Source organism: Ascidia mentula, chromosome 5 (assembly GCF_947561715.1).
Source record: "Ascidia mentula chromosome 5, kaAscMent1.1, whole genome shotgun sequence".
NCBI classification, from domain to species: domain Eukaryota; kingdom Metazoa; phylum Chordata; class Ascidiacea; order Phlebobranchia; family Ascidiidae; genus Ascidia; species Ascidia mentula.
In genome coordinates, this window is record NC_138570.1 from 1752852 (window position 1) to 1765634 (window position 12783).

At 39.7% G+C, this 12783-nt stretch overlaps 1 protein-coding gene across 1 annotated transcript; it reads right to left on the reverse strand.

Annotated features, from left to right (window-relative positions):
• Positions 1–608: 608 nt before the first annotated feature.
• LOC145902504 (uncharacterized) lies at positions 609–10880 on the reverse strand. Its single transcript, XM_082990497.1, has 18 exons — positions 10716–10880; positions 10163–10243; positions 7573–7739; positions 7179–7265; positions 6279–6365; positions 5932–6015; positions 5738–5824; positions 5382–5465; positions 4544–4627; positions 4310–4393; positions 4054–4140; positions 3816–3902; positions 3405–3491; positions 3031–3117; positions 2866–2952; positions 1950–2039; positions 1808–1885; positions 609–1598 (listed from the first exon to the last, which is right to left on the reverse strand). Exons 1-18 carry the CDS (start codon positions 10765–10767, stop codon positions 1563–1565), a joined length of 1536 nt encoding a protein of 511 aa, XP_082846623.1. The 5' UTR covers positions 10768–10880; the 3' UTR covers positions 609–1562.
• Positions 10881–12783: the final 1903 nt, after the last annotated feature.

Below are 12783 nucleotides of genomic sequence, written 5' to 3' on the forward strand. Positions count from 1 at the left end.
GATTGAAATGCAAATTAAGTTTGGTCGACAAATGAAGGTATGTTTGTGTTGCAATTTTTGTTATTTGTTGATGAAACTGCGCATCATATTGGCATTTTTTAACTAGGTATTTTACTTGAACCCCTCATGGTACTTCACTTGTTTTCAAAAGTGGACTAGGCCTAGGTCTAGTTTCATGCTTTTGTGCATGATAAATTTCTACTGTACAAAAATACTTAATGTAAAGTGTCCATTGACATCAAAATGCCTTGTTTTATTTTAACTGATGTATTATGTTATAACATTTTGTTTAACCTTTGTGCCCTAGCTTGGCAATTGGGAATGTATAGCTTCATAATATTGAGTCTCGTTTTGTTGGGGTTATGTTTTTGGGACTGTTTATGTAAGTTTTTTGTTACAGTTTTCATTATAAACATAATATCTAAGTTTTACGTTGCTTTAACCAAAAACAAAATATTTCTTCCATTATTTCCTGTTGTTGTATGCCATTGCAAGACCAGCAAGTAATGCAATTATGAGTAAAATGACCTTTAATTTGCAACCTTCTCTGGTGGTTTTAAAACTACAGATTCACTGCCTTTCTTAGATAGCAAAAGAAATCATAAAAATGACACACATATATGTGTTTAATCTTTTTACATCATGCCCATGTTTGAAGCAGTATTCACTCACAGAGTAAGAAAAAAAGATACCACATACAAAAACGCATTAAACAAAGTTATATCTATACACTGCCTCGGACAACCTTGTAACAAATAAGCCACAGGTTGAACTCACACTTATTTTATAACAGTTGTTTCTATGCAGTTTCTAACTGCTGCCCTTCGGGCAACAAATTAAGGGTTTATCAGGGTCGATGTTACGCCTGGCGCGACCATTCAAGACACAACACACACAAAAAAAGAAAAGAAACGGACACCTTTTGCAGTGTCGCGTGATTAGAGACATAGCGCGATGAGGAAACAAATACAATGTAGTTTTACACTGCTGGAAATGAACACATTGCCGGTTGTAACACATCAGTTGCTTCTGTATATGAAACGTTTCTCGAAGCGGCGTTTTGTTTGATTGAACTCTTTCGCTAAAAAAACTCGTTTTGGCAATCAGTGTTCGTGAACAGCAGCCTGTTTTGCCAGCGCTGTTTTACTTTTGTTTCCGTGCAACTTATCTTGTCATACTTTGGAATCTGGTCTTTTTTGTGACAAACAAACAAACAAAATCGCATCTTGTTCAGAAATATTCAAAACGCGCGTTAGTTCGAAGAGTGCAACATTATTTCTGTGTATCACGTGCCACCTAGCAGTGACAGCAAATAGTGTTGTTGTAAACAAAAGCCGTTAAATATTTAGACACATCCCGAGGATTAGCATTAGATGTGTTTAAACGCTTTGTTTATGTCGGTGTTTCGGTCACGCAACATGATCTTGATGCTTCCTTGTAAATTAGATTGTGAAAATGCCGCAGTCTGAATTGAAAACTGTGCTTATTTCTTTAGGAAAAAATGTGGCGGAGTGGCTGCAATAAAAATCGTCACAGTGTAGTTTGACATCCTGGAGATTGTTTTAGCCGAATGATGCGGGTTCCTCCTCTGTTATTTGCTGTAAACAAAAGTTTCCAAACGTTCAGGCAAACCGCAAAAACATTTCACAAGTTTTACTCAATGCCCAAACAAATACGTATTATTCAATATAATGCCACAAGATATTGATTTATGTTTAGAAAAGAAACGCATTGCCGTCGATTAAGTAGTGTTACGTATAAAAAGTGTACACGAAAGCTATGAGCTACGGTTTGCTAATGTTTAAACCTCGTAATTGTCGTCTCCGGTTGTATCATACGCAGCATCAAGTTCAGAGACTTTGGTTTTAATCTTTTCTATTTCGCTCTGTGAAATAAGGTTGCACATAATAAGACCTGCTTTGCCCAAGATCTAAAGTTATATTTTTTACCGTTATGTTTTTGTTTGTCTCCTTTACCAATTTACTAATCTTCGCTTCTACTGCCAGGTTAATTGCGTCCAGTCTTGGTTGCAGTGCGGCCTGAAATATTGAAAAAAGGGTCAAAAAACGTGTATTGATTGTAAATTGGAGATGAGGTTTGGATACAGCTCTACTCTGTGATATACGCTTAGAACAAAACAGAACACTACAAGCGCCAATTTTGTGCGCACACTTTTGTGTTTTTACTACTTCTTTTACAACGAGCGCTGGTTCTTAATGTGTATGGACAATGACGGTAAATTAGGGACCTTCCGCGTGCAGAAACGGATACTGGTCAGAGTAATTGCTTCCTCGCTTTCAGAGCACATCAAAGCGATCCGAAGAAAGCCGAAAATAAGTCATGAGTCAACTCGTTCGGGGAAAAATATTGCAAGTATTGCAGTCATCATTGGCACTCTGACATTTGCGGTTTGTACCCGTATTTCCGCACGATAGGATCGCAGCGGTATTAAGCCTGTCGGCGCAAAGTCTTGGTGCGAGTTTGTTTTCGCATTTGCTGCTCGGCTCCAGAGCGTACCAGGCGGAGGATATGCTCGGCAAATATGTAACCCGATATCACAACGACACTCACCGAACCTTGTTGCAGCTCACCAGCTGTAAAGCTCGTCAAAATATTCTTGCGGTCGATGGTGCTTAGGCTTAAGGTTACAGTGGCCCAGTAATTAAGAAACCTGTCAGCAGGTCCAAAAATGGTATGTGAACTATCGTTTTTTTTGCATATTGGTTATAACTGTAATTGAGGATGCGACTTTAGCCACCACAAGTGAGCATTTGTTCATGCAAACATTCATGTCTTTGGCGAACACTCCAGGTGCTCTTAAGTGCGGGTTTCCTATTGATCTGTCTGAGTAAATGTAAAACTTACCAGAATCTCTTCTGTGTTGTTTGGTGGAGTCGCGGACGCCGCATCAACAACTTGCGTGTTAATGTTGGTGATGAAATTGTTCGCTTGCTGCGTTATCAGAAACATGTTAGTAATATGCGGCTCTATTGGTCCCAGTGGGATGTGATGATCGGTTTACAGACTTACTGTTAACTGACGACTGACGTTTGTCGCGAGGCTGCCCAGGCGTTCCTCGAAAAGCGACAACCTCTCGGGGATGGTTTCAAGTTTCATCTGTTAATGTGGGAATATTGTTTTGAATTTGAAATCAAATATGTTCGCACAATGAAGAAGAGTGTGTATTGACAAAATCTCCTGATAGCGTTATGGCTAACAAAGACTCTAAGCAACAAGATATAAATAACAACCTTTTCAAGTTGTTATTGCACAATACTTGTAACCGCTGTTGCGCGAAGGCCAATTAAGTAACTTTGTTTTTATTTTGTAATTCCTACAAAGTCAAATCATCCATCAAGAGTTCCAGATAGAATTGTTTTTGTAACTTAGGAAATTTTACTTACTGCTATTGATCCATTCAAAGCTTCGTGCTTCCCAAGCAAACTTGTCTTTAGTGCTTCCAAGTGGGGAAAGACTGCACCCGTCTTGTTCTAATCAAATATTTTTGACGGTTTTTACTACCTTGCACCTCATAACACGAGTGTCCAACTCCAATAAAGTTAAAAGTCAAAATATTTAACACCATAATCCTGTCACGTGCTACCTGATAGTAAGGCAAGTTTGTTGTGAAAATCTCTCGATGGTGACTTTTTTTTGGTATTTCTGATTAACTGTGGGACTGATTTGGTCAAATAGGTCCAATGTAAATATGCTTAACAAAGTACATTGTTTTTACGCCAGCCATTTTCCCAATAAAATCAGCCATAGTAAATTTAGATCGTCGTTGGAATGACTGTGTATAATTTGATCCATACCTGCACCATTGCCAAGACGTCTTGTCTGAAAAGGGCCAGGTTTCTGTCATTGTTTGCCGACTTTGTCTCTGCATCTCCTCGTAGTTTCTAAATAATTGCAACAACGTTTGGTTTTTGCATATATTTTTTCGCACAAAATGATACTTTGTTTTCGCGCGTTAGACATGTATGGATTGATCTGAATTGTAGAGGTTAACAACACTGCACCACTTTTATATAATGTACAACACAAACATACCGATATGTTTAGGGCGACTTCCTTTCCAAGTTCGGTTATATTTCCGAAGGCTGTGGCCACCCTTTGTTTATTCGCGGCCAGTTTGTTCTGTGACAGAATTTCCGTATCAAATTTTATACGATCAACAATTTCGATGCTTGCTATTCTATGTTTCGCAATTCAAGGCAAGACTCCTTACAAAGTAGTTACAACCGAGTGAGGTTAATTAAAGGGTAAAGAAGGACAAAATCAAAACCGAAAAGTGAATCGTGTGTACGTTAATAATCCCCGCAGCGTCATCGCTGTATTGTTGCAAATCCTCTCGAAGTTTTAAAAGTTCATGAGGTCTTGTGGAGTTATTCTGCAAAAAGCGTGGTTTTAAATTTTTGCACTACGCTTTCTCGGTCAAACATGTAAAATTCAAACAGTTGCATGTTTGTTTAATTGTCCATTTTTTGTGGTACTTAAAAGCTGTATTTTATATAACTGCATGAATTGAACAACATTTCACCTCCAGAGCTACCACGGCGTTCTTCATTTCATCAACATCCTGAAGTAACCGTTCAGTGTTTTCTTGAAGCTCTTTGGATGAGTTCTGTGCATGAAAACAAACGCGGTTTTAAACCCTTTTTCACTCAACGGATGATCACGCGACCGCCAGCATTCTGCAACTTCCTCCAATTAAATAATATCCCATTGTCTGAGATAAACGACGCTTCCTAATCCTTCACTGTCGCCTTGTTTGTTATGCAGACGGTGCTTTTGGTTTCCAAGCAAACATGACCACAATGTGGAAATCTTCGCCTATGGATATTTTGCACGATAAACTACGAAATCTTCAAAGGAAAATCGTATTCTTTTTCCAGTCGTTTTCTTATTTACGTTGTATATCAATGACAACCCTGCTTGCACAAGGTTTTGCAACAATGGCTTTTTTGCAATAAGAGTGGTCGTTCCCCAGTAAATGGGTTTCGTTGCTTTGTTTGGGATTGTGATGCACTCCCTAAAGTAACTTCCGTACAACCACAAGGAATCGGTCGAATCGAGGACGTCGCTTTAGCAACAACACGCAGATTTGCATGAAATTGTCTTGATGCAAATGATGCTTGTGTTAACATCCCTATTGTGACGTAAATGATTCAGCCTGTGGGAAAGGTCGCTTGAACCTAACAGGAACGTTTGTTTCTAGTCCGCTGGTTTAATCTACATGGATAATTAGTTTATATTGTATGGTAAACTTATTGCATTAAGCCTGGGACCCACTTGCACTCGGTGATAAACTTTTTTGTGGAGGATCACCATATAGGTGTTAGTTGTGGGAAATAATTGCTGAAAAATGGAACCCTTACCATGTTGGCAGCTACCTCGGTCCCCAGTTTCTTCACTTGACTTCGCACCTTTTCCAAGTCCATATGCATGCTTTCGTTCGCAACCTGGGCAACAGTTAACGTGTATGTGGGGAGTGTGCATGACAATAAAAGTGCTGCTGAATTCCTACAAATCTTCTGCTTTATTGTGTTGTGTTTTAAATATTTGTAGCCTAAAGTAATACTATTGATATACCTTTCCCTCTGTGTTTAATTGTCTTGTGTTGCTTGTACAAAATGGAAGGTGGCTATCAAGTGCTGTGTTTGCGATCATGATCCCGTAAAAGGCTGTAGTGTTTATTTGTTTTAAATTGTCACGCAGAAGTATCTATAATTACTTGTAACTTGTCCTGAAGTTGCGACTGTCCCCGCCGAAGTGCGTTTAGACTTGCATTGGTCGCCTTGTGAGCAGAGCCGTCCGTTTCCTGGTACGATAAAAAAGTTCGCGAATCAAGTTTGGCGTCATTTCTGTTTTAGTGGGGGTAAGTTGCGGAAATGACGTAAGGGTCGCGACTGGGTCACGGGTGAATACCTGAAGTTGATGGATTAATTGCTGTAGTTGCATCAGGTTTTCGTCTAGCTTTTCATCCTTTTTCGACATGGAATTGTTTACTTTCTGGACAAAATCAAACAAGTGATGTTGTTATTGGCACCTTTTCTTTTCCTGTGTAGCTTATTGCAAATCGAAACTGTTAAATATTTTTAAAAACGCGGACAACGGGAGTAATGTACTATTTTTCTACACTTGCTCATTGTGTGTGTGTTTTTAATACTATTAATAACGCCTACAAGGTCATCTTTAAACGTTTTGGGTCGTCGATAAACTTTGTTTTAGCCGTCATCAAACTTGTTCGCGGACAAAACTCGTGAGATATTTACCTGCACTTGACTAATCAAGCTTTTCTCCACGTCTTCGATTCTCTCTCTGAGCTTGCCCGTGGTCTTGTTTAAGGTCTTGTTCATTTGCTAAAAAGAACAGCATGTTTTGTTGCAATTTGTCGGAGTGATAAAGTATATTTAGGCTTGTGGAAAAAATACAATACAAAATGTTTACTGGAAAATATAGGTTTAGAGTAGTGATGCACCGAAACAGCTATTTTTATATTCGGCCGAAACCGAATATTCGGCAAAAGTTGCCGAATTAATTCGGCCGAATAAACCGAAACTAATTTTGGTATCCATCTCTTTAAACGCAGTAAATTTAAACAAATCATGTGCTGGATTAGAATCAGATCTAATCCAGCACATGATTTAAACAAATCATGTGCTGGATTAGATCTGATCCTATCATACAGGCTTTTATTGGCGCTTGAAGAATAACCTCGTCTTCGGTACCAACTGCTTAAAGTTGATTTTTATCATTTCTGTGAAAGTCAACAAATGAAAGGAACATATTCGTAAAGTTTAAACAATGATTTTAACCTTTTTGAACTTTGCGTATTAGCGTTATATGCAGTAAAAAAGTTTCGGTTTCGGCCGAATTTTGCAGAAATATTCGGCCGAAACCGAATACTTGCGAAAAGCTTAGTTTCGGCCGAATAAATTCGGCAAACCGAACTTTCGGTGCATCCCTGGTTTAGAGCATGACCAATAAAGGAATGAGGTTTATCGCGGACAAGGAAGTTTAACAAACCGCCAAGTGCCAGTCGACATGGGTCCGTGACAGTTGCGTTGCGGTACGCGAATTACCACTGAGACATTTTTATGTTTCCTTTTCGCGACAAGTGCGGACTTTTGTGCGGTTCCCAAGTAGTTAATCTGCACCATTTGACATTCTACCTTGGCTTTGGAATCACTTTGTCGCCCAATCGATCGAGTGTGTGCGAGAGTTGCGTTCGTCGCTGTGGTCGCGTCCATTACCTTTGCCTGTGAGACACAAAATTTAAATGAGCTCACGATTATTTGCTCTTGTGCTTAAAAGAAATTTAAATTTTGTAAATATGATGTCATAATGGAAATTGTGACAATAATGTTTGAGTACGGGCAATAATACCGCAAGAGTTTTTCCATTGTTTGCCACATTGAAGTTGTTTACCGGTGACCACCACCAATTCTGCCTCCTTATGAACCCCGGACAATACTTGCAGTGATATGTCGCACTAGTACACATAGCCCAGCCGATACGCGTCACACTGGCGTCAACAAGCTATTAATATTGTCGATAGGGGCCTACCTGCAAGGCATTGAGTTGTGCTTCGACCTCTGACAAACGCTTAGTGAGATTGGCGTTGATTTCAGCTGTGTTGGCCTGACTCGGGTTATTGGGATTTTGTCCGGCGCCAAACAAGCTTTTTGACCCGGTTTGGTACGGAGTCACTTCGATGTTGAGAAAGTAGATCACTGCAAACGTACACTTGTGTTAAAATACATGCGATTTCCATGCAGGATCTCATGTGGAATTTTTGAACATATTCACCGCTCCCAAACTAATCTACACGCGCCTGTTTACTACGTGAAAAACTGCGCATTCTTTGTTGTGGATGTTGGACATTAATTTTCGTCAAACATAGCATGAAAAAAGTAACAAGGCAGTATTAGGATAAACCAGAGATGTTCACAACTTAAGTTTTTTAGTACCATCAACGTTTTGTATTTGACTTGTTTGTTTTCGCAATTGTCGTGGTTTCGAGTATGTTCACACGAGCATCACGTTACGACATAACGTGTATCAAATGGGAAGTCGTCGCTGATTTTGCAAGGCATTGAATCTATTAATCTATGGTGGTGGAAGTTGCTGTCAAGAGACGAGCGCTTGGCCCATAAACGCCATGGCTGTCTCGCCACATTTCCTACTGGCAGTTAATATTTCTTGAAATTTATCGGAAGTCAGTGGCATGTTGTGGCGCGGCGGTTACACATTTTAAAATCCAATTTGTCCAATCACGAACAACGCCGCGACAAATCTAATTGTGTAACATTTTCTGAACATTTCTGAACCATTTCTCGTGGCTTTAGTGTTGCCAGGGTTGTTGCGTTGCTGTAAGTCTGGCCTGGCTGATCTGGTGCAAAAAAAATTAGACCTGGTTGGACGCGAAGGTTCACCTCTCCCAGTGGTAATTTTTTTTTTTACATTGTTGTGGTTTCGTCAGACACTTTACTCTTTTTGAGACAGCTATATATCACATAAATAAGCATTGAGTCAATTATTAAGCATTGAGCCAAGAGTTTTGTGTGCTGCATACAGATTGCCGCTGTTTCGACCTACAAGGTATCATTAGTGCATCTCGATTGCTTGAAACAGTTGAATTTGTTCCCTGCTATATTCACGTCACAGTTTCACTTCCTGTTGTTTATGCTTTAAATAAATTTTCGAGTTTGGGTCCAGAGCCCTGTTACATATACTGGCTGGTCGTGGTTTTATGTAGTGGGAACAAACTTAACGAACTTCTTTCGCTTACGGCGTCTTTATGTTTATTTGTGAGGTTTCACCTTGTGCAGTTTGTAAACAAATGACTTATGTAAAAACAGTAGTCCCAAAAATGTCTGGCCAGTTAAACAAACAAACCTGCGTCGGTCTGGCACTCGTTGAGATTTGATTGATTGAAACAATGTGCACTATACTGTCTCCAGCATACTGATATGCATGTATATTATACAACCGATGTATCACTGTCGTACGAAAAGGTAATATTCAGTTTTATATGATACTTTACAGCGATTAAAGAACCCTTGTAACCGGAAACAGCTTTTCATTATCAAGCATTCCGCCGACACGCCACTGTCATGTTTGCAAATATTTTTTTGTCGCTGCACGATCTTGTCAACTTTACAAGCACCTTTTTTCGGTTGGTCGCCCGCAACATGTGCGAACCTTAAAAAGATGTTTTGTGTGATGGGATAGTTTAGTCTGTTTGGGCGAAGTATCACGAGAATACGATACGACTGCTGAAAGTCCTACGGTGAAGAGAATTGTTATGCAAATAAAAAAGTATTGTCGCGCCGCTCGGTTTCAATTATGTGGTATCAAACAACGGATAGATGGAGTTGATGTCAAACTCTTGGCTGCTGCGGTTTGCGGTGCCGTGCGCATTTCCCTTCTGGGCGTTTGAAATGTAAATTGCTGACTATAGGTTGTGACCAACGTACCAATCAGCATATTCATTGAGGATGACGTGCTTGTTCAAACAACGTGAATTGCCATGATTTTAAGTAATTTCGCGACAACATGTCGTGATTGACCTGATATGAATTGGCAAACTCGACATTCTAGGCCTTTGACCAATTTATTTGTGCACCCTAGCTTTGGCGATATTTTGATGCCGCAGGGATGTTTGCTCAGAACAAATGCGCGGATAGATACGGAAAATAGATAGATACGTGATTCACTGATAAGGTTACATTAGTTTTCAAAACCATGAAACCACAACCAGCGTTTGTCCCAACTACCCCAAGTCACGAAACAGTGGGGCCATAAGTGTTGCCCGTCGCAAAACCACCAAAAATTATAATTTGATCCGATGTCATTCAAGGATAGACAAGGTCAAATGTTGTAACACAAACATACGTTTCCATCGCCGAGGCTGGAGTTACGATTTTGGACATACGAGATAACTGGGCCTGTAAGAGCGACATGGGCTTCAGCCAGCCAAATTAACCGGTTTCTCCCCCTATGACCTGATTCAACGTCTCGTGAATACGTGCGTGTGGTTAGCGTCGTTTCCGTCTAATCGCTGGGCATCCCCATTTACATGCTTACTGGCATATCCGCACTCTTAGACCTGTACGTCACCATTGACATCACCCAATGACGGCGCGAGACTCACCTGCCAATGCACTGAGTAGCATTATTGTTATGATGATAAAAACTGTCAGGATGTTGGTTCGTTTCCGCAACCGGGCTATTTCTGCAAATATACAAGTTATTAAATAAGCATGGGAGCCATCAGTGGTCATAGTAAACTGCACTGATGAGACCCTAGGTCATTTAAACGGAACTTTTTATTCATTTAAACTTTTAAGCTGTGCAGTTTGCACGAGACTGCGGGAAAATAAGCTATTTAGGATGCTTGATGGATTTGTGTTTTTCCCAGCTGTGTCAACACTAAAAATACATACAAGTGTTTGTTGCTGATACTGCCAGGTTATGCGTTGTACTTCATTTGTCCTGATGAAGGTCAGTTGAATAACGACCGAAACGTCGTCCGAACTAGTTTTTTTTTTTTTACCAGAAGAGCCTTACATTACCATACATACAAGTGTTTGCGAAAATAAATTTCAGCTAAACACAGTGTGGCAACCAGGTCCATGTGAATATTTCATTACTGCCAATTTTCTTCGAGATTTACGCCTGTTTAGAATTGGTCAAGTTTTACGCACCTGCATTCATACTCTCGGTTTTCGTTCCGGGAAGGTAGAGGTTTTCCATCATGCCTTGCAACAAAGTTCAATCTGATTGTTCTGGCTCTCACGCTAGTAAGACTTATTCGCTTACAACGATTACCGCCCTAATTGAGCTAAGTCAGCTTCTTCAAGATAAAATAAGAAAACAAAAACGACTACTTATAATTGTTCTGGCAAAAGACTTTAGAACACTAAATGCGTCTTTTAGCTTATATGCGTTTGTTAATTTATGAATCGGTTTTGTTGCATATGACACATACACCACCGGAAAGAAGCGATTAAAAGCACTTAAAAACTGTTCTAATCTATCTTCACTCTCAACAACCAACTTGTTTGAGTTCGCACTTGATCGATAAAAAAACGAATTCAAACCAAACACACAGTTTTCCTTTTTTTCGCATTCCCTGCTACTCAGTGGGGAGAATTTGCATCAAGTTTATTCCCAAGAACAACAAGTCGCTCGTCTTTTTCCTTTGCTTCCACTTTTTAACCAACATTTTTTTATTTCTGTTTCGCACTTACCCCGCTCAACGTTCTATCTGCATCCAACCGTGTATGAAGGCGCCTGAACTGCAAGTCACGTCACCCTTCTTTTTTCTTTCGACTGCTGAGATCGTTGAATTTAACGCGCATCCTGTCCAAGCTCCCAAGCATCGCTGGTAACGCTGTTCGCATTTAATTTTCAGGGCAAACGTACACACGGTTTTGGTTTCGATGATGTTTTTACAAGCTCGGTCTTCTGATTATATGTGTTGGTATTGTTATTTTTAGCATTGGGCTAAGTTAAATAGGAAAATGATTGTTGAAACAACTGAAAAGTAGAACGGGCTGTGTTGTTAATATTAAAAGTAGCAAAGTACATATGCTTCGTAATAAAGCAAAGTTATCGATCTAACGCTTGTTAATTGCATTACTGCGAATACATATTTATAACAAAGGTCACAAAAAACCTGTATTTCTCACCCAAATGTTGTCAATAATTGACCAAGATAATGTTTTCGGTAGCTTGAGAGTTTGCCTTTTACTTCGGTCACATCAGCATAAATACGAATACATCATCTCAACAATGGTCTCTAAAAAAAACTTGCATTGTCATGTAAATGTTGTCTTTTTTGGGACAGAGGCATTTTACGCAGGTTTAGAATTCACTTAAATTTTTTGTTTAGTGTTTACTCTTTTACTCGAAATGTAACATATTCTCAACAAAGGTCTCAAAAAACATTGCTTTCCACCCGATCCATTGCGACACTCGTGAACTAAAAACGAGTCAAAACAACACTAGCGTTTCGCGCTTGCGTGCCATCATGCCATGTGGACCTAAATTAAGAAGCAGTGCTTTCCCGTGACATATTAACCACTTCCCTTGAACCTTACTTCATTGCTCATCTCCGAATGCTGAAGCCAATCGTCGATCGATGGCAACTTTGTATTACTTGTGCGTGGAGTTTGGGATCTGAATGGAATTGACACAAAAAGTTCAAGCATAGTACTTTGAGTTTTCGGACTTGTGTTGAACTATGATACTTTTTGTGGAAATCTTTTTTTGCAGGTTTTGTTAAAACTTAAGGTTGTTAAGCATTTCAAAATGCGGTGTCGAGTAGATATTTTGTAATAAATTCGCAAATGGTTTTGACAAGATTTAAGAAAGATCATTCCCGTTGGATGTCAAAGGTTGTCAAACGAAATCGTTCGCAATCAGTGCTCATCAGTTTATCACAGTTAAATGTTTATTGTTTTCGTTGCCGTATGATGAAGAGGGTTTTGCGAGCATTTGTCGCTAAATATTGTTTTGCATGTCTTTGTACCCGGCTGCTGTGTTCATTCATCCGTAGGACATTGTATTTTCTCGCAAGAAACAGCAAGAATGTGAGGTTGGAGTGTTGTGTCGCCTCTGGTGTATGATTTTGAAATTTAGAATAGCCGCTCAGTGGCGTACGCAAGCCGTGTAGAATCTAAACAGTGGGAGGGTGATTGGCAGCATCGGTTAAGTGCCCGACCCATGTACATAGACGAAAACCTGATCTGAATTCGTGGCCGGGATGTC

Bases quoted from the DNA above. Each gene is read 5' to 3' on its own strand.
- LOC145902504 (XM_082990497.1), bottom strand. From the start codon at position 10,767: ATGATGGAAAACCTCTACCTTCCCGGAACGAAAACCGAGAGTATGAAT. The intron at 10,244-10,715 runs GTGCGTAAAACT...GTATATTTGCAG, and splicing joins AACCGAGAGTATGAATGCAG to AAATAGCCCGGTTGCGGAAA. The intron at 4,141-4,309 runs GTACACACGATT...ATTCTGTCACAG, and splicing joins ACGCTGCGGGGATTATTAAC to AACAAACTGGCCGCGAATAA.